The sequence below is a fragment of the Onychomys torridus genome, chromosome 7 (assembly GCF_903995425.1).
Source record: "Onychomys torridus chromosome 7, mOncTor1.1, whole genome shotgun sequence".
Lineage (NCBI taxonomy): Eukaryota > Metazoa > Chordata > Mammalia > Rodentia > Cricetidae > Onychomys > Onychomys torridus.
In genome coordinates this window covers 56,364,458-56,391,250 of record NC_050449.1, presented here as the reverse complement: position 1 = coordinate 56,391,250, position 26,793 = coordinate 56,364,458, and the positions used below count along the sequence as shown (strand labels likewise).

Sequence of the window (26,793 nt, the reverse complement as noted above, 5' to 3'; positions counted from 1 at the left end):
AAACCCAGGGCCCTGCGCTTGCTAGGCAAGCACTCTAACGCTGAGCTAAATTCCCAACTCTGGCTCTCCCACTCCTAGGACCTTTATACAGGTATCTTTCTGTGTCCCTACTCTTGATTGCTTTGTGCAGTACACACCTAGAAGGGGAATTACTTGACCATATGGCAATTCTGTGTCACCAAACTATTCCGTAGTGGCTGCATGGCAGCAGTTATTTTACATTCCCACCAACTATGTACACAAATGCCAGCTTTTCCGTTTCCTTACCTACACAGGATAATTTCCAGTGATAATTATTTTTGTTGTTGTTGGGGTGGGAGTTGTTTCTTTAGGAGGGACTGGTTTTGTTTTGTTTTAATATAGCTGTCCTAATAGATTAAAGAGTACTACCTCATTGAGTTTTGACTGACATTTCCTGAATGAATAGTAACATCGAACATCTTTTGTGTGTTTATTGGGTTTTTGTATTCATGACTTGGAGAAATGTCTGTTCAAGTTCTTTGCCCATTTTTAAATTGGATTGTTCTTTTTATTCTCTCTCTGGGAGGGGGGGGGTCAATGTCAGGATTTGTTCCTTGGGAGTACTACATACCTTGTTTTTTCAGTCAGGGGTTTCAGTGGCCTGACGCTCCACAAGTAGACTAGACTGGTTGTCCAGCAAGCCTTGGGGTTCCTTCTGCATCTTAACTACCCCCCCACCCCCAATGCTAGGATTATAAACATAGGCTCTGGACTCCAACTCAGGTCCTCATCCTTGCATGACAAGCATTTCACCAACTGAGCCAACTCCCAGGTCCTTTCAGTTGGGTTGTCTTTCTGTAGGAGTTTGTTGTTTCTGTTGGTTTGGTTTTTTTGTGACTAAGACCTGTTGGAGAGTCCAGACTGGCCTTGACTTTGTGTTCTCCACCTGAGCCTGCTGAGGAAGTGGTAGTGTAGGTTGTTGTGCCCCGCTCTAGGACTTCCCATAGGCTGGGTATTAGCACTTACCAGTATGTGTTTACAAACAGTCTTACTTCTTCCGTGGGTTGTCTTCATTCCTCGGAATACGTGTCCTGTGTTTGACATAGGAAAGGCTACGTTTCTTTCTTTTTCTGTGTCCTATTTTGTGTCATCTTGTCTGGTTCAGTTACGAGGATTAATTAGTTCCCGTGTTTTCTTCTAAGGTTTTTAACTCTGGAATTTAGTTTTCTCCTTATTTCGAATTAATGTTTATAGACAATGTAAGATGAAGATCCAACTCCATTCTACTGTCAGTGAGTGTCCAGTCCCCTCTTCCCCATTGTTGAAGAGATCCGCTTCCCTTATGAAACAGCCTTAGCCTGTTGTCAGAAGTGTGGCCATAGATACCTGGGCGTGTTTCTGGGCTGTCAGTTCTCTTCCGTGTAGACATCAGAATCTGTTCAGGAACAGTGTGGTAGCGATGCCTTTAATTCCAGCACTCTAGAGGCAGAGGCAGGCAGAGCTCCATGAGACTAGGCCAGCCTGGTCTACATAGTGAGTTCCAGACCAGCCAGGGCTGTACAGAGACCCTGGACCCGGCCCATTGGTACAGTGACATCTTCGTAGTAGTTCTGCAGTCATCGAGCTCAGTCTGTGGAGTTCACAGTCCACTGTGGCTATGTTTTGTATGGCCTGACAAAGATTTCCTGTCGGATTTTTTTTTTTTTTAAAAGAATTATGTACTTTTCTTTTTTTAATAGGTTGGTTTTGGGTTTTTGAACCAGGGTCCTACTGCATACTTCAGAATGGCCTTGAATTTGTAATCCTGCTCTTTCCTGCTGAGGGCCAGACTTATGCATGTGGCACTTATATATTCAGCTTAACTTTTTGTTTTTACTTTTAAATGAGTTTCTTATGAATCAGTTATAACTATCTTTTAAAGCAGTGTTTAATAATATCTGCTAGTCTTATAATACCAGCCCTTTAATTGGGTTATTTAATGCTATTCATATATTTTGTTTGTTTTGTTTATGATTTTAGAGACAGGGTTTCTCTATGTAGCCTTGACTGTCCTGGAACTCCCTCTGTAGACCAGGCTGGCCTTGAACTCGCAGAGATCTGCCTGACTGCCTCCTGAGTGCTGGGATTAAAGGTGTGTCCAGCCACCCCATTTTTTTTTTTTTTTTTTTTTTTTTTTGTTTTTAATATAGGGTCTCCATATAGCCCTGGCTGGTCTGGAACTCACTATGTAGCCCAGGCTGGCCTAGTCTCATGGAGCTCTGCCTGCCTCTGCCTCTAGAGTGCTGGAATTAAAGGCATCGTTACCACACTTAGCCTGATATGGTTGGTTCTTAATCTACCCTCTTGGTATTTATTTTCCTTTTGTCCCTTTAGTTATTTGTTGCTCTTCTCTCCCTAACTCTTTTTTTTTCTTTCCTTAAAGCATGCTTTTCCCTAGATTACTGGTTCTTTATCTCTTTGCTGTTTTCTTAGCTATCATGGATGTGTGATGTGTTACTTTGTAAGGTATTCTGAGGCTTGATGATTACAGTCTACCATTTAAAGCATTGCCCCACCACGTGCTGACTTCCAGCAGTGTGGTCTCCATCCCAGCCCTGCTGTTCCTCACACTGTTCCTTTGGAAGCCCTGCTTCCCTGTAGCTTTGAAACTTGGTAGTTTGCTGCTGTTTTAGGAAATGATGGTCTATTTACAGAGACTGTGCTTCATTCTGTTTCTCTCTGTTGTTTGCTTTTCTGGTATTCATCCTTTGTGGACATCCAGATTTCAATCTGGTGTCATTTCCACATGGCATAAGGACTTCCTTGGCCATTTCTTTAAGTATAAGGGTGGCAAGTGAATTTTTTTTACCTTTTATAGGTTTTAGATTTGTTTTTGTAGATTTATTTATTTTTTTACTGAGCTAAGAAGTCCCAGCTGATAGTTTTTGGTGTGTGTGTGTGTGTGTGTGTGTGTGTGTGTGTGTGTGTGTGTGTGTGTGTGTGTGTGTGTGTGTGTGTGTGATTTTGTTTCTTTGTTGTTTTTTCTTTTTGGTTTTTCAAGACAGGGTTTCTCTGTGTAGCAGCTCTGGCTGTCCTGGTACTAGACTTGTAGACCAGGCTGGCCTTGAATTCACTGAGATTCACCTGCCTCTTCCTCCCAAGTGCTGGGATTAAAGGCATGCTCCACCATGCCTGGCTTTTGTTTTGATCTTTGCTTGTTTGCTTATTTATTTATACTATAAGATGCTTACCCCTACCCTATTCTGGATTATAGGCCTGCACTTAACTGTGGTCCACTAGAGCACTCCAGTTGACTTGCTGACCTGTCTTTCCTTTGCCTTTTTTCTTTGGGCCGCTTTGAAGGCTCTCCTGCTGTCCTGTGACTGAGTGGTACCACAGTGGTGCATTCTGCCAGCATTCTATTTTATTTCCTTATGCATGTGGGTTGTTGACTTTCTTCAAATTGCCCCCCCCCCCTCCCCATTCCCCCCCCCCCCGACTTTCATCTCATTTCTTAATGGCCACTAGTCCCAGAAGTTGGCTTTCTTACTCATCAGAGATGCCTGGTACTCTTCCCTCCCTGCTTTATCCACTACCCATTTCCACCCAGTATTTCTTTTTTTTTTTTCTTTTTTACCTTTATTATTTTTAATTATGTGTAAGTGTATGTTTCTGAATGTGAGTTGTACATGTGAGTGCAGGTACCTTCAGGGGCAGAGGGGTCAGATCTCCAGGTCCTAGATTTGTGTTTCTTTATAACTTTCTCTGCCTACATGGAGAGAAGTGATAGTGAATACCCGTGGAGGGAATTGGACCTGGAGGCCTATGTTAAAGGACTGCAAAGTAAGAGGATGAGCTCATATATCCGACAAGCTACTAGAAAGCAGTTCAGAGAAGACCCAAAGGGCAAATGACTGGTGGGTGGTAGCTGGCTTCATTTAGCTTCACCAAATAGGCAATCCCCTCCCCCATTCACTGAATCTGGCACTCAGGCAATACTGCCTTGAATACTATGATAGAATAGCCCCCAAGAACTTTGGGGCCTAGAGGAATGATTTGTAAGCTAGAAGGGAGGCATGACAGTGCCCACCTCCATCCCCATGGCAACTGTTAGTGTATTGTGGAGCTGAATGGGTGATGCAGGATTTACCTGCCTTCTAGTGAGATGCAGTCCTCGAGAGGCCAGCCACACAGCAGCTGCTAGGGAGGCAAATGAAAACAGCTTTCAGGGTAGTTCCAAAGCATTTTATAATCCTGTTCCTTTAAGTTTAGTTTCATAAACTTTGTTGTTTCATGGAAAACTAAATAGTAGCAGCTTAATTTTGAATGCCACATCAATGACAATCTTTGAAATGGAGTAATTTGATTATTCTATTTTTTTTTAATGTAAAAGTCACCGCTTACCTGTATAATAGTGCTCACACTGGTTCTGTTTGTCACTCATGTGAATGAGCCAACTAGAGAAACCCAAAGATATGCTGGCGTGCTCTCTCTCTTGTTTTGCCTCTGTGTGTGTGTGTGTGTGTGTGTGTGTGTGTGTGTGTGTGTGCGCGCGCGCGCGCGCGCGCTCTATCTCGTGAACACGTGCATATGCGCCTGGTGCCTGAAGAAATCAAAAGAGGGTGTTGCATCCCTGGAACTTGAGATAGAGATGGTTGTGAGCCATCATGTGGGTGTTGGGAACTGACCCTGGATCCTCTGCAAAGCAGTAAATACTCTTTACTGCTGACCTGTCTCTCCAGTCCCTGCATTTCCATTCTTGGGAGGAATCTAGTAGAATCTATTAGTATTTAAAAGCCCAGAAACTTTTACATTTTTAAATCTCAGAGATTTTTAACATTCCCCAAAACCACTGTTGAGTTCACTGCCCTTGAGATTTCTTTATGATAAAATCAAAGCTGCTATTTCATCTCATTTTCTTCTCCTTATGTTTTGGCATGTATCGTGTATCTATTCTAGATAATTTACTTTAAAGTTAGTAACTGAGAAAATCATTGTGCCTTTTATAGAAACCATTCTTACCTAGAACACTCTGAGCTGTGTTCTCCATGTTAAATAATACATGGAAGTCTACACTGGAGGAACCAATTTGCTTAGAGACTCACTTGCATGAGCAATACCCATCTATATTCTGTAATAGTTATGAAAACCTTGTTTATAAAATGAAGCTTGGGTGATTTATATCTTCAATGAGTTGATTAATAAAGCAAATTAGATACAATTTCCCTAGCACTGTGCTCAATTGAAGAAAACAGTGTTGACCAGTGTTGTACAACATCTACATGTTTTACCAAAAAAATAAATAAAATAAATAACAAAGATATAAGCAGAGAACAAGCCAAATTTTGTTAAATAAAAGTTTATCTAGTTACGTGTCGAATAAGGATGCTTTGGTAAGGGATAAATATACGGTGGTGGTCTGGCCACATTACATCTCCTAATGTCATAAGTCTCTAGATTGTGAAGTACATTTTATGATGTTTGCATGACAACTAAGTTGTCTAGCAATACAGTTCTTTCCTAAAAAACGAATTTATTTATTTTTATTCTATGTATGTAGATGTTTTGCCTGCATATATGTCTGTATACTACACACATGAAGCCAGAAAACGTTGTCATATCACCTGGAACTGGAGTTACAGATGGTTGTGAGTCACCATGTGAGTGCTGGGAATTGAACCCAAATCCTCTGAAAGGCAGCCAGGGTTTATACCACTGGGCAGTCTTTCCAGCCCCCAATATGAGAGTCATTCATTTTTCTTTTCTTTCTTTCTTTTTGTTTTTGTTTGTTTGTTTGTTTGTTTTTGTTTGTTTGTTTTTCGAGATAAGGTTTCCCTGTGTAGTTTTAGTGCCTGTCTTGGTCTCGATCTGTACACGAGGCTGGCCTTGAACTCCCAGAGATCCACCTAGCTCTGCCTCCCGAGTGCTGGGATTAAAGGCGTGCGCCACCACTGCCCGACAAGAGTCATTCATTTTTATTTTATAAGTCTGGGTATTTTGCCTGTGTGTTATCTCTGTGTACCACATGTTTACAGTTCCGTCAAAGGCCAGAAGAGGGTGTTGGATCCTCCGGAATTGGAGTTAGAGACTGCTGTCAGCGTCCATGTGTGTGGTGGGAATGAAGAATAGTTATGCTTTTAACCCCCAGCTGTCTCACCAGCCCCATGATTTTTTTTTTTCCCAGAGCTGAGGATCGAACCCAGGGCCTTGCGCTTGCTAGGCAAGCACTCTACCACTGAGCTAAATCCCCAACTCCATGATTTTATTTTTTAAATGAACAAGAAGATATTAAAAAAAAAAAACCCATAGGCTTATGGTATAATGTGATGTTTCTCTATACGTTGTGTAATGTTTAAATCAGTTAAGCATGAAGCATGAATCTAATTAATCTTTATCAACAAAAACCAGGAGTCCTATTCGGGGTAAAAACCTGTAAGATCAGAAAAGCAGGGGAGCAACCACCAATGACTTCCTACCTTCCTACCTTTCCTCCAATCAAAAGGGGCAAGGTCCTGGCTCAGCTCTGCCTTACCACTTCCTGTCGTCCCTCTGTACAGTCATCCAAACCCCTATGGTTAACTAGTGGCTAGCTCTGCCCTCTGACTCCCAGCCACTCCCTTTATTTGTCAGAACACAAAGTATCACACAACATAAGCATGTCTTCTTCTTTATAATGAAAACATTAAAAATCCTTTATCTCAGTTTTTTTTTAAATGTGCAGAAGTTACTTTATAATTGTCCAGCACGGAGTAGCACACTAGACCTTTTCACTCCTGTCTAGCTATAACTTGATATTAATTGATTATGGCTTGGGACATGGCTCAGCCAGTAAAATGCTTGCTAAAAAGCATGTAGTCCTGAGTTTGATTCCCTGGTACCCATGTTGAAAAGCTAGATGTAGTGATACACTTAACCTGTCACCCAGTGCTGGGGAGACAGAGGCAGATGGAACCTTCAGACCCTGTCTCAGAAAATACATGTGAGCTAGGGCGATGTCTCAGCGGGTATAAAATTTACTTTACCATTGTGTAATGAGCAACTTGAACAACAATGAAAAGGAGATCAAATTAAGTCTAGAACTGACTTCAAATTCTCACTTTTCTCTTTATTCCTTATCCTCTGCCTCTCATAGGTAACCTTTAAATTTTTTAAATTTAAAAACTAAATAATTATTTATAATTGGGTATATGTGACATAATGTGGGTGTGAAGGTCAGGAGACTCCTTTGCAGATTTGGTAATTTCCTTCCACCTTATGTGGGTTCAAGGGATTGAATTCAGGTCACTAGGCTTGCTTAACAAACACCTTTACCCACTAATCCATCTTATTGGCCCTAGATGGCCATTTTTAATTCATTTTAAGTTTATCTTTTCATTTTCTCAAAAAACCCAGTATTTATGTGTGTGTGTATGTATACACCTGGGTGTGTGACAGCATCTCATCTTGAATCTCCACCTGGCCTGGAACTTGAACATAAACCAGGCTGACCTTAAACTAGGAGAACTCTCATATCTCTGCCTCCAAGTGCTGGCATTACACTGCCATATTCTGCCCTTTATATATTACCATTTTTTTTATGTGAGATGGGATCTTTATGTGTGCCCTGGGTGGCACACAGCTTTACCAAACGCCTACCTTGGTCTCCTGAGTGCTGGTACCAAAGGCATATACCACCTCTCTCAGCAGCCTTTGTATATTCTTATTCCTTCTCTTGCAGCAAAGGCAGGGGATTACAGTTTTCTTTATCTCATGTTTTGTTTTTTCTTATATACTTGAATGGAATTGAAACTCTTTCTTTTAGATTTATTTTATGTGTGTGAGTGTTCTGCCTACACGTATATATGTGTACTGTGTTTGTGCCTGGTACTCTTAGAGGGCAGAAGAGGGCATTGGCTCTTCTGGAACTGGGGTTATGAATGGTTGCGAGCCACCATGTGGAAATTGACATATATCCTCTGCAAGAAAAGTGCTTTCAACCACAGTACTGTCTCTCCAGCCTCTAATAACATATTGTGAGGCTCACTCTCGTAGCAGTATACAGTGATTGCCTTCGTTGTTTTTGCTTATACTCTTTCATAGTATGCTTATTCAGACATCTCCTACAAATAAATATTCTGTATAAAAAGGATATTTGTGAACACTGTATAGCTATATGGTGGATATAAAGCTTTGAGATTATGAATCAGTGGGTACAGGTATAATATTCCAGGACAGAAAGATTAAAGATGTGAAGATAGAAAGCTCTCAACGTAAGTTGTATGTTTATAGTAATTCTACTTGAAATATAATTGGTCTTTAAAGTCAAAATAGTAGCCAGACATGGTGGCTTTCTCCTTTAATCCCAGCACTTAGGAGGTAGAGGCAGGCAGATCTCTGTGAGTTCAAGGCCAGCCTGGTATTCACAGTTAGACTCTCTTTAAAAAATTAACGATAATAGTAGGACTCAGCAGATGGCTCAGTGGGTAAGAGCACTTGCTCTGCAAGGATGAGGGCCCGAGTTTGGATCCCCAGTGTTTACAGAAATAAGCCAGCTCTGGCTGTACCTGCCTGTAACACAGCAGTAGGACTGGGGACAGATGGATCCCAGGATTTCTCTGGCCAACCAGTCTAGCTGTACTGGAGAGCTTCAGGTTCTGTGAGAGACCCTGTCCCAAGTGGGTAGAGGTGGAGAGCAAATGGAGGAAGAGATCCAACATTGTCCTTTGGCCTCTGCATGGACTCCCACACTACAACCCTCAAATAACCTAGTAGTTGGAAATCTGTCTAGGTGACTGTATTTGAGACTTATTCTGAAGAAGGAGGAGGAGGGAGAGGAGGAGGAAGGGGAAGAACGAAGGAAGGAAGGAAGGAAGGAAGGAAGGAAGGAAGGAAGGAAGGAAGGGGAAGGATATGAAGAAATCAAATGATGAGATGCTAAAGCATAATAAGCTATAACATTAAAAATACCAAGGTAAAAGAGCAGTGGGAACTGAGCATGGGCATTGCTGCTTGAAACCCCAGCAATGGAGAGGCTGAGGCGGGAAGATCACAAGTTTGGATGCAGAGTGAGTCTTATCTTCCCTCCACAAAAGTGGTCAGTGGAAAAATAGCTTACAACAAAACAAAACAAAACAAAGTAATTGGGGCTGGAGAGATGGCTCAGAGGTTAAGAGCACTGTCTGCTCTTCCTGAGGACCTGAGTTTAATGCCCAGCAACCACATAATGGCCCTCATTACAACTATCTGTAATGAGATCTGGTGCCCTCTTCTAGTGTGCAGGCATACATGCAGACAGAGCACTGTATACATAATAAATTAATTAATTAAAAAGTGACTTGGATGTAAGGATCCAATAAAGGATCAAGCAAGCACACGGACCTGTAAGAAAAATACATCTTTGTTTTTCTTTTTGTTGTTGTTGTTTTTGTTTTGTTTGAGGCAGTTTCTCTTTATATAGTCCTAGCTATCCTGGAACTTTATTATAGAGCAGGCAGACCCTGAACTCAAAAATATCTGCCAGCTTCTGTCTCCCAAATGTTAGAATTAAAGGCATGTACCACCATGCCTGCCTTGAAAGTCTGAATTATTTAACAAATAATTGTAAGCAATTTGAAGTAATAGAAAATTAACTTTTTAATATCATGTATTAAAATAAGTTTCAAGTGTGTAAATAATTACATAGAAACAATAAGAATTTGTGTACTGATCTTAATTAGCATAAGAATTTACAAAGGAGATGGCTAATAGAGTAAGCCATATAAAAATTTAACTTCAAATATTAATTTAGTTTTGTGAGTGTATGATATGTGTGTATACATGTTCATGTATGTTGTATCACTCATGGATGTCAGTGAGCAATCTCTGGTGTGAGTTTTCCCCTTCTGCTTTGTTTGAGGCAGGATCTCTCTTGTTCGCCTCTGCATGTGTTTTCTAGGCTAGCTGGCCTTTGAGTGTCGGGGGTCTGCTGACTGCACCTTCCATCTTCCCACAGGGGTGCTGGGGCTCCACACGTGCACCACCACATCTCGCTTTTCATAGGTTCTGGAAAGCCAGTGATGCCATTGGACTTACTCAGCAAGCACTTACAAATGCTGAGCCATCTCTCTGGCCCAGATTTTACTTTTTTTTGTAATAATTTAACTTTATTTTTATGTGTGGATGTCAGATCCCCTGGAGTTACAGACAGTTGTGAGCTGCCAGTTGGGTGCTGAGAATTGAACCTGGAACCTCTGGACTCCCAGCTAGTTCTCTTAACCACTGAGCCATCTCTACAGCCCCCAGATTTAACTTTTATACCATCCAAAAATGCAGCCAGGGGGGGGGGGGGGGGGTGGGGGGAAGGGGGGGGATGGGCAATTACCAGACTCTAAGAAATATCTGTAGCAAATTTCCAAGGGCTTTAATATTTTCACATATAAAATCATATAAGTAGGCATAGAACTACATTAGACAAAATAAAAAGTTTTTAACAAGCATAGAAAAAAATGTAAATTAAACTACTAAGTAGTTACTGAGAGCTACACATTAAATTAGCGGCAACTCCTTTGCTGACAAGAATAAAGGCATTTGCTAGACGAATAAACTGTTGTGGACTGTTATTAACACAACTACTTAATATTCTTGTATTATTATTCATGAAACTGTTGGAGTTGGCAGGGCGGGGAAAGAGACAGAATTGCCCTCCACCTTGTTTTTTGAGACAGAGTCTCTCCTACTGAGCCTGAAGCTGAGCAGGCTGGTCATCAAGCCCCAGACAGAGATTAATGTCTGTCTCAGCCCTAGGATTGCAGGTGCATGCCAACAGCTTATCAACATGCCTGGCTTTTTACATGAGTTCTGGGCATTTAAATCAACTCCTGTAAACACTATACCCACGGAACCATCGCTGCACTCCATGAGCATACTTTTTTTTTAACTGTGAAATTGTACAGCTCTGAATTGATTGACAGAAAATAAGCAGTTTCCTCTTTCCCAAAAATTAACCTATAAACTCAAAGATGTTCAGAAATTGTCCCAATAATAAACAGTGATGGTAACTGTTAGTAATTGTAGTGTTCTGGTCATGGTCCACCTGTAGTATCAAAGTGACAGAGGTCAGTGGTTGACACCTGAGGTTTGCTTCTCCATGGGTTACTGGCTGTGAGGTGCTTCATATTCTGCGCTCTGGGATCAAGGCAGAGGGAGAGAAAAGTGATGAAACTTAGAAGGCTGCTTCATTTCATTGAGGGAAGGATGATTCCATTTGCACAAGGCAGTATGACCCTCCCATGGAGTTGGGCCAATCAGTGCAGAGGGGCTGCAGAGATTAGAACAAATAATAAATGCTATGAAAGAGTGTGTTCGGTTATGATGGCCTTTTCATCGAGTGTCACAGCCTAGGGTATGCCAAGAGAAATGGCTGATGGGAAGAGGAAGGGGAAGGTGTCCATGTTTCCTGATAATTGAAAAATGGCTGTTCTGGATAATGAGATTAGACCAGTGCCTTATGGCACCAGTGGGTAGAATCCACAGCATTGCAGATTTTAAATCATTGCAGGATGGAAGAAACAGCCATATTCTTTTAGCAGTCATCTTGTCTTTCTAAATCTGTATATATCTGAAACTTCATAATAGTCATATATTTGAAAGTGAATCTAAATTTTTGCCTAGTGAGTAATACGAATTTTTGTTCTTGGGAGATATTTTAGCACTGTTTTCAAGTGGAGCCAAAGATTTAAATTAGGCCAGGCCTGGTGGGCAAATAATCTCCATACAGGATCCTCTGAGAAAGAAAGCTAGCTGCTTGGGTTGCTGACAGAGGGCAGTGTTCGCTTTCCTGAATGCTGCTCTTTGGTTACTGGTCATTGCCAGATTGTCACTTGAAATTGCAGTAACTTTTTCTGGTTAGCAACCGTTCCTTGGTGATAGATTCTTTAAGAAAAATCCTGGAATAAGCCTCTCCCCACACATGAAGTAGAAATGCAAATCTAGCCTTTAAAAGATGCTGCTCCTGCACTGAGATGTAATTTTAGACCCATGCTCTTTTCCATTGCTTTTTCTCATAGTGGTAGTTGTGCAGATTTTTCGATGAGGCATGCTGCAGTTGAGGTGGTTTAAATGCTGCTTGCGAGAGAACAAACCCGGTTAAGCAAGAGATTAAAATTAGCCAACAATTAGCTTCTCTGCAGTCTTAGATAGCCCACAGCCAAGCATTCCTTGGTAATAACTCTTAGTGATTCTTTTGTTGCAGAAAATTACCTTGGAAAAGTGCAGTTTAAATTTTTCCCTTGAAAGACAGAATCTCCTGTAGCCCAGACTGACCTTAAACTCAATATGTAGTTGAGAATAACCTTGACCTTCTGAACCTCCATCTCCTGAGTACTGAGATGATCATGTGAGCCACCACACCCAGTCCGTGTGGTACTGGAGTTTGCTAGCAAGCAACCTCCCAATGGAGCTATACCCCCAGGCTTGATGTTTCTTAATGCCTACAGTTTATTTATATACTCCACAAATAGTCATTCAGTGCTTGACACCCAGACACTGTGTGTGTGTGTGTGTGTGTGTGTGTGTGTGTGTGTGTGTGTGTGTGTGTTTACTTCTGTGTGCCTAAATGTCTCTCGGAAAGACAGTGGCTCTGTTGCTGATCTCAGCATAGTTGGCAAATCCCTGTTCTACAGTGACAAGTGTTTCCCTGGCTGATTGCTGACTTCCTTCCCCTCCCCTATTCCTTTTTGTTCTCCATTCTTGTGTTTCTCTTATACCTGTTCCTTCTTTGAGAAGTGAACTTATCTAAGAGTAAGAGAAACTGGATGTGATATTGTATAAAACGTGTGTAGTGTCTAGGTGTGGTAGCGCACACCTATCATCACAGTGTTCAGTATAGAGGCACAGGAGGATTATGTTTGAGGCTGACCTTGGCTACATAGCATCATGGCAAGACCCTATCTCAAAACAAACAACAAGCCTAGTATAAACAGGAGACAGTACAAGTTTTCGTTTACTTCAAAAACCAAATGCAATTTCATCTGTGCAGATCTCAAAGCAAGTACATTTGTTTCTTAGTTCAGAAACTGTATATTTAAATGAAGTTATGTAATTACATTTTAAATGAAATTAGTGTCAGTATGCTATTATAGAAATGTGCATATAATTAGACAACTTTTGGTTAGTCTTTGTACTCTCTGAATTTGAATTCTGATGTGCTATTTCTGGAATTAGGCATCTCTGTATCTTTCTGTCTGATATATTACATCTAGCATATTTGTTAATTCTCAGTGCTTTCATTGTCTAGTCTCTAGGATATACTCCAGTTAATTAACGATGTGATTCTGGCTATTGTCTTCTGTTCTGATGAACGTGAAGGTTATTAAAATGTAACTCTTTTCTTCTTCAGCGTCAGACAACAGCCAGCGCTTTCGGGAAACCTGTTTTGCATTTGCCTTGACTCCACAACAGGTGCAGCAGATCAGCAGCTCCATGTAAGTCATCTTCCATCTGACCTGCAGCTTGGTGGCAGCCCAGGACCAACTATAGTAAATGAGTCTGGCCTCCAGCATCTCTGTCTCTGTTTCTCTCTCTCTCTGTCTCTCTCTCTCTCTCTCTCTCTCTCTCTCTCTCTCTCTCTCTCTCTCTCTCACACACACACACACACACACACACACACACACACACACAAGCACTGTTGTTGACATTTCTGGTATTTAGGAATGGAGTGACATGTCTTCATGTATATATTTAAAAATAATTTTTATTCTTATTCTATTTTAGGGATATTTCTGGGACCAAATGTGACTTCACAGTGCAGGTCCAATTAAGGTACAGTGTTGACTATAATATATATATTCAAATTTTAAAATATGTTCCTTAGAAATTAATTTTTTTATGTCTCCTCAGTTTTCAGCAAGATATTGGGTGAGCTAGTAAGAGAAGGCGTTGTGAGAGGCTCTGTTTGCTTCTCCATGGTGGTAATCCTTGGTGGTTGGGAAGCTGCACCTGGTGGTGTCTTTAGAGACTAAGAAGCGTCAACTTTTGGCTGTTTGGAGGCACAGGCCTTTAATCCCAGCATGCACTTAGGAGGCAGGCTCAGGTGGGTCTCTGAGTTCATTTGCACATCAGCCTGCAGACTCTCAGGAACACTCACCAGGATATTCTAACCCGCCTCATCCTGTTTCACTTGCCCTAATTCAGAACCCACAAGAGATGTTTTGTGGAAGTTCTCAGAAATGTACAGATGCATGCCAACACAGGCTTGCAGCCACCCCTTCTCAGTCCTTGTTTCTAGGCCCTTCTATTCCCTTCTGAGGGTATCTAAGAAATCTTTTTTCTTTTTCTTTTTAAATTAGTATTTTTTTTTGTTTTTTACTTTATTTTTATTCCATGTGCATTGGAGTTTTGCCTGCATGTATATCTGTGTGAGGATATTGGATGCCCAGGAGCTGGAGTTAGAGGCAGTTGTGTGCTGCCTTGTGGGTGCTGGGAATTGAACCTGGGTCCTCTGGAAGAGAAGCCAGTGCTCTTAACCATTAAGCCAGCTCTCCAGCCCCTCTTTTTTTCCTTATATAAATCCACTTTGCTGCTTTTCTTCCTCAGTGAGTATCCATATCCCATTAGAATAAGAGAAGAGAGCAAAGCAGTTGATTTCCTCAGTGGGCTATTTTCCCTGTAAACACCCTAGTAACAGCAGTCACATAGAAATTATAGATGCACCAGTGAGCCAGAAAAGAGATCAGTCTACACACCACCCAGCTTCATGGAGCCATGCAAACACTTCTCACCTAACCTCTAATAGTGAGGTCAAAGTTCCTGAGAAAGTAACAGACAGGATTTAGGAGCTTTTACACCCTAAAGCAACAGGACCTTAATCTAAGACTTTGTTCTAAAAGAGACTGGCCATGATGTCATTGAGTGTGAATGATACTTCATCTTCTGTCAGGAGCAGACTATGAAAATGACTGAAGAAATTAAAAGACAAAATGTAGTGCTTTCGTAATTAATTACATTTTGCTGCAATATTCTGTACTTCAGTGTCTACATATTTTTCTCACATTTACTTATTTGTTGACTTGCTTATTTATTTGCTATGTTTGGGTGTGTGTGCATGTGGGGATCAGAGGACAGCTTCACTCCTCCTAGCATGTAAGTTCTAGGAATCAAATTTGGGTTTCCAGGCTTGACAGCAGGTGCCTTTACCTGCTCAGCCATCTCTCAGTGCCCCCCCCCCCATTTTGGATGGTGGGTGATGGTATTACTTGTTTGTTTGGTTTTGAGGTAAGGTCTCACATAGTATTCCAAGATGGCCTGGAACTTACAGCAGTCCTCCTGCCTCTGTCTCCCAAGTACTGGAATTTCAGAGCTACCTCTCCGAGCTGTTTATTCTCCACTTGTTTCAAACATTGCTTTTTGTGCATATTTACTAGTGGTTCAACACTGGAGCCTCCATTATCTATCCTTCTTGTTATCCTCTACCCAGTGCATGTCTACTGAATAGAAGTCCCACTGCCTCTTCTCTTGTGTCTGACTTCTAGGCCAAGACCAAAATAAAGGTTGAAAAGCATAGCTTAGACTGTGATCTAGTGACTTATAATCTTAGACTTAAGACCTAGTACTATGCTCAGTATTTCATAATCATATTCAACAAATATGGTTCACATTTTGAAGGAAGATTATCTTTCTTAGATGTTAGCTGTGTTACAGTTACTATTGCTATTATGAAACAATTTGGGGAGGAAAGGGTTTATTTGGCCTACAGGAACCTGGAGGCAGGAGCTGATACAGAGGCTATGGAGGAACACTGATCACTGGCTGGCCCCTTGTGGCTTGCTCAGCCTGCTTTTTGTTGTTGTTGTTGCTGTTGCTGTTACTGTTATTAATGTGTTTTGTTTTTTGATACAGAGTCTTTCTACATAGCCCTGGCTGTCCTAGAACTAACTGTAGATCAGGCTGGCCTCAAACTCAGAGAGCTCCACCTACTTCTGCCTCTTTAGTGCTGGGGTTACAGGTATGTGCCACCATATCTGGCTTCAGCCTATTTTCTTATAGTATCAAAGACAACCAGCCCAGAAGTGGCACCACCGGCCATGGGCTGGGTTGTACCACATCAATCACTAATTAAGAAAATACCCTATGTATGGGCTTGTCTACAGCCTCGTCTTTTAGAAGCAATTTATCAGTTAAGGTTCCCTCCTATGAGATGACTCCAGCTTGTGTCCAGTTGACATAAAATTAATCAGCACAGCAGCTGATTCAGAAATTCCAGGGGACTCTTGATGGTTACAAATGATTTAGCTGGGGCTGGAAAGATGGTTTAATGGTTAAGAGCACTTGCTCTTGCAAAGGCTAAGAATTTGGTTCCTAGTACCCACCTCCAGCAGCTTCCAACCACCTGATACTCCAGCTCCAGGGGATCCAATGCTTCCTTCTGGCCTCCATAGTTACTGCATACACCACACATATGTTCTTACAAGCACAGAGACTCACATGCACATACATCCTTTAAAATTTGAAGACTGGCCGGGCGGTGGTGGCGCATGCCTTTAATCCCAGCACTTGGGAGGCAGAGGCAGGCAGATCTCTGTGAGTCCGAGGCCAGCCTGGGTTACAGAGTAAGTTCCAGAAAAGGCGCAAAGCTATACAGAGAAACCCTGTCTCGAAAAAACCAAAAATAAATAAATAAATAGATAGATAAATAAAATTTGAAGACTGTTGTACCCCTACCCTTCTTTTTTTATTTACTTTTGTGTTTGTTTGTTGAATCCAGTTTTTGCTATGTAGCCCTGGCTCTCCTTCAACTTGCTTTGAAGACCAGAGTGGTCTCAAACTCAAGAGATCTGGGAACGCACAGAGTGCGGGGGTTGAAGTTGTAAGACACCACACTCAGCCTTTCGTAGCCATTTTCAGTTAAAATTTATCTCCAGATTTTCATGAGCAAAAACCACCTAAAACATTTTGTGCTGTTCTTGCAATTTGTTGTCAGTCTTTGTGTCTTAATAAAATAAAATAGTCTTTCTCATTTCCTTTGCCTCCCCATTCCCCCATTGCTAAACTAATGGATTATTTAGAAGGCATGTGCCTTTTTGATTTCTTCATTAGGAATAATTATCTAAATCATGAAAAATAATTTGGTTACTATTAAACGTCTGGTCTGTTTTCATTTATGGACCTGTTGATCCCACCCTTGTAAAGCACCTCACAGAAACTCTGTTGTTGGCCCCTCTTTTGCCTTCAGTTTTTGAGAATCCTAGCATTCACCTTTTACCTAATTGAATAGGAGTCGCTTGTTGTGTAGATTATTCTTTTCCTGCAGGTTCAGGTATCATGGTGTCTGTGTTTGAATTTATTACTGCACTTGGATAATTATGAACTGTGGCATCCTTTTACTGTTGGCAGATGTAGTGACACACTCCTGTCATCCCAGCACTCAGGTGGCAGAAGCAGGGGGATTGCCAGCATATAGTAAGACTTATCTCAAAAATAAAAAACAACAACAAAAGAAATCACCTGAAATGGAGACCTCTACTGGGTTTAATCTATCCCTATGAACTCTGATATCAGTTCGCAAGGAACATTTGTAGCAAATTGTTGTAGATCAGTATATCTTAACCAGTTGAGAATCTATTGGAAGCTATGGATTATCTTCCTAAAAATGAATGTGCGCAGGGTGTGTATGCGTGGTCTTGCACTCATGTACTTTGACATGGCAAAGTGATTCTTTTATGTGGACTGTTCCCACACACAGATTCCATAGCAGGCAGATTAAAACCTTGCAACAGATGTTGAGAGCAGATGAGTGCATGTAATGAATATTCTACACAATTCACAAGGAGGGCTCTCCCTTCTATGCAGTCCAAAGGTGCTGTGCGTTTATGGTAAAAATGGAGTGAAGTATGGGTGTATATTGGGAATAGAAAATAAAAAACCTTTCTCTATCTTATAAAAGTCAGTCAGTAGGATGAGAAGTTACAAAATGTGTATCAAGCCTTGGTTTTCCCAAGAGATTATGCATTTAACTTAGAAATAAATGTTTTTGTGAGTTTCTGAAAGAGTGTTCTAATTTATGCAGACATAGCACAAATGCTGTGATTATTCAGTGTCTTTGGTTTTCCAGGAGTGAAGGAGCTCTTTGGCTCACTGGACAGAACTTGATCTTGGGAGTGGGATTTAGGCCTTGAAACCATGTTTTCAGTATATTCTACTGAGAACCAAAAAAAAAAATGCTTCAAAGGCTGTATCAGAACTACTGTGCTCTGTATTTCCTCTTGGATTTATAATGCACATGAGCCAGTTTGAAGCTCTGGGAAGGTCTTTGATACGGGTCTTTTTTTTTTTTTTTTTTAGCTGAGGATCAAACTACCACTGAGCTAAATCCCCAACCCTTTTTTTAAAAATTATTTATTTGTTTGTTTGTTTATTTTGATTTGAGTTTTTTAAGGTTTATTCAACTACCGAGGCTTAAAAAGAGAGAAAAAAAATGGAGTTCATGAGGCCTCAAGCAATTAAGGAACATTGAGAACAGAAAAAACAGTCTTCCCCAGGGAAGAGCACCCCAGCTGGTCATCCAGTACCACATACATGGTCAGGTTGAAGACACAAATACAGCTTTATGGATGACCATACCATATTTATATATTTAGAAATACACATACACACAATTGAAGAGAGAGGGAGGCCGTGAATTTAAAAGAGAGCAAGGAAAGGGGGTGGTGAGGACAAGGAAGAAGGACATGATATAATTTCAAAAGAAAAATAAAAGTTGAAAAAATTGATTTTTTTTTAACACCTGCTAATACTGAGGAATTTACTGTTCCTCAGAAGATAGATAATTCTAAAGTCGTCATGAGCACTTAAACAGCAAGTTGGTAGTTGTAACTGCTAATCTAGATACTTGATGGAACTGTTTACTGCTGACCTTAAGCAACTTAGGTGAGGTATAAGTTAAGGATGCAAACTCTCACCCCTTGTCCTAAATCCACTTGGAACCTTTTTGGTTGTTTAAAAGAGGGTGTTGCTACATAGCCCTGTCTAGCTGGAACTCACAGAGTTCCTCCTGCTTCTGCTTCCTCAGTGCTAGGATTGAAGGTGTGGTCACTCTGCCTAGCCACATGTAAGTTTGGAGTCTCCCCCAAACCTAATTGTGAATAGTTGACTGATAACCTAGACAGCCAATTAGTATGGTGAAAACAAGCAAAACTACCTGAGGCCATTTCTACTGTGACTGTCTGTCTGAGGGATTGAAGGACTGCTCAAAGAGATGACTGAGCCTGAGCAGTGGAAGCAGGTCCTCTCCGTGGTAGAAACAGGGGGCAGTTTACAGACACTCCTGATTCCTAAACTTCTGTCCCCAGCACGTAGGCAGGGTCTGTTCCAGTTGCCCAGAAACAGGAGGCATCTGGACGGCCCTCTAGCGCATAGTGTGTTGTCTGGCTTTGTGTTTGTTTTCCTCTGGTTGAGAATGGCACCAGGTGTGGCCGGTCTGGGTGCTAAGTTTGATGGACCTTAACATTTAAGATTTATATGTATTTTGTAGTAACTTGGAACACTGTCATCCACATACATTTTATGCATTTATGGGCTGTCTTAATTCTTAATGTTTTTCAACATCTAGGCTAACTGGTTTTTCCTCTAGTCTGTTTAAGATATCACAGATTTACCCACACGCACCTTTGGGCCTGTACAATTCAGACCTCTGTTCAAAGATCAACTGTGTTTTAAACCTGTTTGCCTGTGTTTACTCTTTCTGTAGAATATATTGTTTTTATTGTTCTTTTTTCTGTTTTAAAATTGATCATCTTTTAAGTTAGCTATCAATAAAAATGTTAGAGGTTATCTTTTAATAAACAAAATTAAACTTGACCTTTGCCGTTTAGGTTTTGTTTATCAGAAACCAGTTGTCCACAAGAAGATCACTTCCCACCCAACCTTTGTGTGAAAGTGAATACAAAACCTTGCAGCCTTCCAGTAAGTTCTAAAAACAAGTTTTGAACTACATTACATATGTGACTATTACATGAGTCATCTTAGATATTTTTAATTACAATTTTACATTAAGAAACAGGACAGGGGCTGGAGAGATAGCTCAGAAGTTAAGAGCACTGACTGCTCTTCCAGAGGTCCTGAGTTCAATTCCCAGCACCCACATGGTGGCTCACAACCATCTGTAATGAGATCTGGTGCCCTCTTCTATATACTAAATAAATAAATAAATAAATAAATAAATAAATAAATAAATAAATAAATAAATAAATAAATAGGGGAGGGAGGGGGGAGAGAGAGAGAGAGAGAAGAAACAGAACAGTGTTCAGTGGTAGAGTGCTTGCTTGGTATTGAGAAGACCCTGGATTCAGTCCCACTACCACAAGGAAGGGGACATTTTACTGTGTATTCTTATGACTAGATGAGACTTGCAGACTTCAGTTAGCATCTGTGACATGAGCCATGGATAGAAACTTGTAGCATTGCCTATGGTAGCACCAATATTGTGCTGGTTTTCAGGAAACAGAATCTCAGCTATATTCCTGCAGTGAGTGGCATTCAGAATGCTGCTGTGCCTTAGATGGAGTGAGGGTGGGAGCTGTGTTTGTTTCAGAAATGCTCCTTGTATACCTCTTTAAGCCATTATGAACTCATTCTGATTCTTAGATTTAAGAGACTTTGAGTTTTTATCACTTTTTTCCTCAGGCTTGCTAAAATGAGACTGTTAGGTTATTTAGAGAGATCATTGCCTAAGTAACTTATAAATGTTTGCTTCCCTACTTTTTAATGAAAACATTGGTATTGTCTAGCCTGTACTTTGTAGTTTTTTTTTTTTTTTTTTTTTTAAGAAATTGAAACAATTGTGGAAATAGTAGAAATAAATTATATTTCTTTCTTAGGGTTACCTTCCACCTACTAAAAATGGTGTGGAACCAAAGCGACCTAGCCGACCAATTAATATCACCTCACTTGTCCGATTGTCTACGACAGTACCAAATACCATTGTTGTTTCTTGGACTGCAGAAATTGGAAGAGTAAGTAAGCTTCTGTTTGTAGCTGTTTTCCTGTCATGAGGAAGGGTTAATTACCATGGCTGCCTATAATGTGTGAGTTATACTGTAAAGGAGTAGAAAAAGATTTTTGTCTCACAGTGAATTTTTAGCCTATTCCTACTCGAAACAGGTTCATTTAGTCTCCATTGGTTTTTAACTCTATAGTTTACCATAAACTTCTTCCTGTGTCATTACACATTCTTCTGCTGCATTTGAATTGGCTATATCATACGGTGATAAGAATATGCCACTGCTTACCCTAGTCTCTGGTGCTGAGTACTTAGCTCTGAGTACTGGCCTGACAGCTGTGGCTTTGCATACATGCAGAACGATTTCCTTACAGGAAATTCTCAGACCCAAAGAGCATGGAGAATTTTGAGAAGTTTTATGTGCATTGACAGATGGCTTTCCCCAGAGATGTGTTCTCTGATGAATGGTGTCTATTTGCTTGCCTGCAAACAGTATTATCATTTAAAATTTTTTTACCTTTAAGTAAATGTTAGCATTTAGTACCCCTTTTATTTTTAGTAAAAGCAAACATATTTTGTGTTTATAACTATTTACATTTTAAATTTGCATCCATGTCCGTTTCTCTTTTGTTCTTTTCTTAGTTATCTTGCTAGGTTTATATGTTGAGAATTCACCCTTTGATACATCTTGTAAATATTTGTCTCTAGTTTGTTAGCTTTCTACCCATCCGGTTATTTATATGTAAATTTACATTTTCGTAGTACCAAATGTTAACTAGCTTTTTGGCTTATAGTCTTTTCCTCTTAACCATCATTCTCTGTCTACGTATGCTTGCCAAGCTGATGTTAATAAGCTAGACCACTAGAGTACAAGGGTTTCTTGTTTTATCTTTAAATATTTAATCCATCTTGAATTCATATGTTGTATGAGAAAATTATTTTCACTAGTCAACCCAGTTCTAAGTAAATGGTAGTTCTGAAGCCACCATTGTTACATACATAATTTTTTATATTCTGTTCTTGTTTCTGAACTTTGTCTATACTCTTTCTTAGTCTAGCTTTCATTTTCTGGGCTAGTCTTTTAAAATTTTGTTTAAAAATTATTGTAGCTTTTTAATGGAAACCCCTCTATGTATGAGTTAGGATTGATTGACGGTGTGTCATATGACTGCATAGTACTACTGTAGGAAGAACAAATCCTTGTTTCTCTGGGGGCTTTGTCCATACACTCCAAGAACTGTCCTTCTGTTTAAGTGCTGAAAAGGGACAGTGACTGGGATCTTAGTGTAGTCAGGGACTTGAAAGAGAAGAGAGGTCAGGGAAGGGCTTCCCTGAGGAAGCAGTAACTTGAGAGAGAAGAGCAAGAGAAGGGTGGGAGTTGGGAAAAGTTGAGAGGAAACATAGCAGCCCGGTGGCAAGGGTTAGCCTCCACTTTCCCAGACAACTGAGGTGCAGTGAGTGGAAAGAGCAGCAGGGACCTTTCTGGAGAATAAGACTGGGCTCAACCATGCAAGGCTTGGTAGGAAATGTCAAAGGTAAGCAGTTCTGTTTTTAAGCAGAAAGTTTACATGTTTCCTTCAGAACTGGGTTACTCCTTAGAGTGGTTAAGTAGTTGGGGTAGATGACAAAATCATACAGCAGTCACATCTTAGTAGCCTAGAGTGGTTAGGGACGACATCCAGTGTCAGTATCTGGCCTTTATGTGCACACACAAATGAACCTATGGACACAAAATAGCTGACTCGAGAGCACACAGGTCACATTAGCAGGGAAAGTTTTGATAGAAGATTGGAATGTTCAGTTGTGATAGGTGAGCTGTAGAGATGATGGATTACAAGCCTGTCAGTTAGGAGAGAGATGGAGATGAGCTGGAAGGTTGTGAGACTGAAAGTTCTTTGTCTTAATGGGAGAGTTTTAAGTGTGTCTGGATGATGGTGGCGATCTTTTAGAGAGTGAGAGACGTACAGGAAGGAGGGATGATCAACAGTGAATTGCATCTGCCAGGGAGCTCATAGTAGGCAGGAAGAACAGCTTCTTTACTGGGACAGTGAAACGATTGGAGGTTACATTCTGATTGGGTGATTTCTCTGTCAAGTAGGAAACATGAGTTAAGCTAAGAGAGAAGTCACAAAGAAGGACTTGGAGGAGAGTTGGCAAAGATATTAGCATGAGACATGGTGAACCTTCTCTCCACATTTATTCTACCATACAAACTGTGGAATTACTTAACAGTGTGCCTTCCTCTCCCTTCCTCACTCTGCCTCACTCTTTCTCAGACTCTGAGGAAGAGTTCTTCAGTGTCACAGGTGGAGCTTAGGGGACCGGGAGGGTTTTTAATGCTAATATATAGTGTCATCAACTCCAGGAACCGTATTTCTCTATTCACTCAAATTCTCCTTGATGCTCCTCAGTAGATGAATTGGGTTAGTATCTATCTGTCTCTGTAAGTCCTTTTTAATTCCTGTTTTGATTTTTTTGTTGATATTTCTAAGTGTATCTTTTGGTTTTGTTGTTGTTGTTGTTGTTGTTTGAGGAAGAAGCCCTTTATTTATTTATTTGTTTGTTTGTTATGTATACAGAAGAGGGTGCCAGATCTCATTACAGATGGTTGTGAGCCACCGTGTGGGTGCTAGGAATTGAACTCAGGACCTCTGGAAATGCAGTCAGTGCTCTTAACCTCTGAGCCATCTCTCCAGCCCATATCTTTTGTTCTTGTTACATTTTCTAGGGTTGTTTATTTGCTTATTCAGAAACTACTTGTTTGTGGATGTTTCCTACTTAAGTTCATATATTGTTTTTTTTTTTTTAGTTGATTTTTTTAGTATTTCCAGGAACGTGATGTTTAGCTTGAGATTATCATTTACACAAATACATACATATGCCTCTTTTATTTCTTCTGTTCGGAACTTTTAAAATATAACATAGGTGCTACTGAACATCTTTATTGTTTCCTTTGTTAAGGAAAATACTGTTAAGATATTTAGTATTTGAATGGTATGTGTATGTGTGTACACATAGAAGCCAGAGAGGGTATCAGTGGCCTCTTTCTCTCTCTTTGATGCACCTCTGAGGCAAGGTAGCCAGACCTAGACTAGAAGCCAGCACACACACCCAGCAGGTCTCCTGTATTGATCACTAGTTGCAAACCTTTGTAAGAAAACCTAAAACTCAGGTCCGCAAGTGCTCATAACTTCTGAGTCCTACCATGAGGGTTTTGGTTTGCTTGCTTGGTTGTTTTGTTTTTAGGCAGGATCTCACTATGTAGTTTCAGCTGGCCTAGAACTCATGTAGACCAGACTGGCTTGGAACTCACAGAGATCCATCTGCCTCTGCTTCCTGAGTGCTAGAATTAAAAGCATGTGCCATCATGCCCAGCCCCACTATTACTAGTTTAGAACTTAATTACATTAATGATGTCTTTACAATATTCTTCTTTTGCTGAATTTCTTTATTAGAAACAGATTTGGGGTTTTGGGAATATAATTCAGTTGGTAAAATACTTACCTACCATGAAGCCCATGGTTTTATCCCAAGCACTCCATAAACTGGAGATGGTGACATGTGCCTATGCTCCAATAGTCAGAAGGTAAAAGCAGGAGGATCAGAAGTACGTCATCTTGGGCTCCATAACAAGTGTAAGACCATCCTGGGATATATGACAATAACAAAAGCAAACAGAGAAGAGGAGGCAAAAAGGAGGCAGAAGTTTGTCTTTTCAAAGAAAATAAACTCCACACAGTCCCTAAAGGAAAGAAGCATATTATAACTTCTTGTTCTACTCTATGGCTTTTTCCTCTATTTAGCATTTATTAAACTTTTCCTATGGATGGAGGATCATTTGGACACCACTGTAATGAGGGACAGAAGGACTAGATGTTTTGATTATGGAGAAAGTATCTTATGAATTTAAGCAGTTTACAGACTTTTGGGGAAATACAGACATTTAACAATGTGAGATAATATATATAAAGAGATGACCCTTGAGGGGCCAGCTGAAGCACTGTCTACTTAGCCACTGTTGTCTTAGAGGATCTTTGTGTGTGATGTCTCCTTGTGACATTGGTACACGTGGGATTTCATTCCTGGCATTCTTGCAGCTTTTGTTTTCTTCTCTGGTTACATGTTTCAGCTAGAGCACACATACCTTTTCGCTGAACTTGGATTTTTTTTTTTTTTTCTTCTTTAACTTCATCATCATAAATACTAATAGAAAGCCCTGGGGTATTTCCACGTTTGAACATTGAAGCTGTCAGTCCAGAATCTCACTGTTGATTATTAGTATCTCTCAAGTTTCTGTTTGACCTGAAACATTAAGCAATCAAGGAGTGATGGTGAACAGGGTTTGGGTTTCCTCCTAAAAGACATTTATCGGGTGGGGATTTAGCTCAGTGGTACAGCGCTTGCCTAGCAAGCACAAGGCCCTGGGTTCGATGCTCAGCTAAAAGAAAAAAAAAAAAAGACACTTATCACTTCTATATTAGATTAGTAAGTTATATGCTTTAAAATGTAGGGACATTGTAAAGTTACTTGTTTTTTTGTTAAAACACTATGAAATGTACTAATAAGTAAATTTGCTGTTTTCTACTTCATTTTTTTTCCAGAAAATATGCAGCATATGAACACAGATAGGTTTCTGAACTTCACAGGAAATGTAACCTTTCAGAGGGTACTGTAGGATGTGTGCTCTTGTTGCTAAGAGGCAGATACATATTTAAAAATGTAAAACTGAGGCTGGGAAAATAGCTCAGTGGTGGAGTGCCTTCTTAACATATGTGAGGCCCTTGCTTCAGTTCCTAACACTGCAGGGTGGATGGACGGGTGGTTGGGTGGGATTGGATGGATGGATGGATGGATGGATGGATGGATGGATGGATGGATGGATGGGATGGATAGATGGTTGGGTGGGATGGATGGATGGATGGATGTTTGGAGGGGATGGGTAGTTGGGTGGGATGGATAGATGGTTAGGTGGGATGGATGGATGTATGGATGTTTAGAGGGGATGGGTGGTTGGGTGGGATAGATAGATGGTTGGGTGGGATGGATGGATGGATGGATGTTTGGAGGGGATGGGTGGTTGGGTGGGATAGATAGATGGTTGGGTGGGATGGATGGATGGATGGATGTTTGGAGGGGATGGGTGGTTGGGTGGGATGGATAGATGGTTGGGTGGGATGGATGGATGGATGGATGTTTGGAGGGGATGGGTGGTTGGGTGGGATAGATAGATGGTTGGGTGGGATGGATGGATGGATGGATGTTTGGAGGGGATGGGTGGTTGGGTGGGATGGATGGATGGATGGATGGATGTTTGGAGGGGATGGGTGGTTGGGTGGGATGGATAGATGGTTGGGTGGGATGGATAGATGGTTGGGTGGGATGGATGGATGTTTGGAGGGGATGGGTGGTTGGGTGGGATGGATAGATGGTTGGGTGGGATGGATGGATGGATGGATGTTTGGAGGGGATGGGTGGTTGGGTGGGATGGATGGATGTTTGGAGGGGATGGGTGGTTGGGTGGGATGGATAGATGGTTGGGTGGGATGGATGGATGGATGGATGGATGTTTGGAGGGGATGGGTGGTTGGGTGGGATGGATAGATGGTTGGGTGGGATGGATGGATGGATGGATGTTTGGAGGGGATGGGTGGTTGGGTGGGATGGATAGATGGTTGGGTGGGATGGATGGATGGTTGGGTGGGATGGATGGATGGATGGATGGATGGATTAGAATGTTTGTGGGGCTAGGCTAAGAGGTTCTAATAAACTCTGGTGTGCAGAAGCAAGAATTAGTGGAACTGCACAGTCCTTGCTCACACTGCCTCCTGGAGTCCTTGCCCTTTCTTTTTCTTTTCTACTGCCTAAGCCATGCAAGCAGTTACATGATCATAAGCATATTATAT

At 40.9% G+C, this 26,793-nt stretch overlaps 1 protein-coding gene across 1 annotated transcript in view; it reads left to right on the top strand.

Moving 5' to 3' along the window:
* The window catches only part of Pias1 (protein inhibitor of activated STAT 1), a 119,555-nt gene that overhangs the window by 59,376 nt on the left and 33,386 nt on the right, over positions 1–26,793 (top strand). The window contains exons 3-6 of the mRNA XM_036192707.1: positions 13,295–13,379; positions 13,669–13,716; positions 19,764–19,854; positions 20,769–20,903. Of these exons, the coding sequence (XP_036048600.1) occupies positions 13,295–13,379; positions 13,669–13,716; positions 19,764–19,854; positions 20,769–20,903 (359 nt within the window). The remainder of the gene's footprint in view (positions 1–13,294; positions 13,380–13,668; positions 13,717–19,763; positions 19,855–20,768; positions 20,904–26,793) is intronic.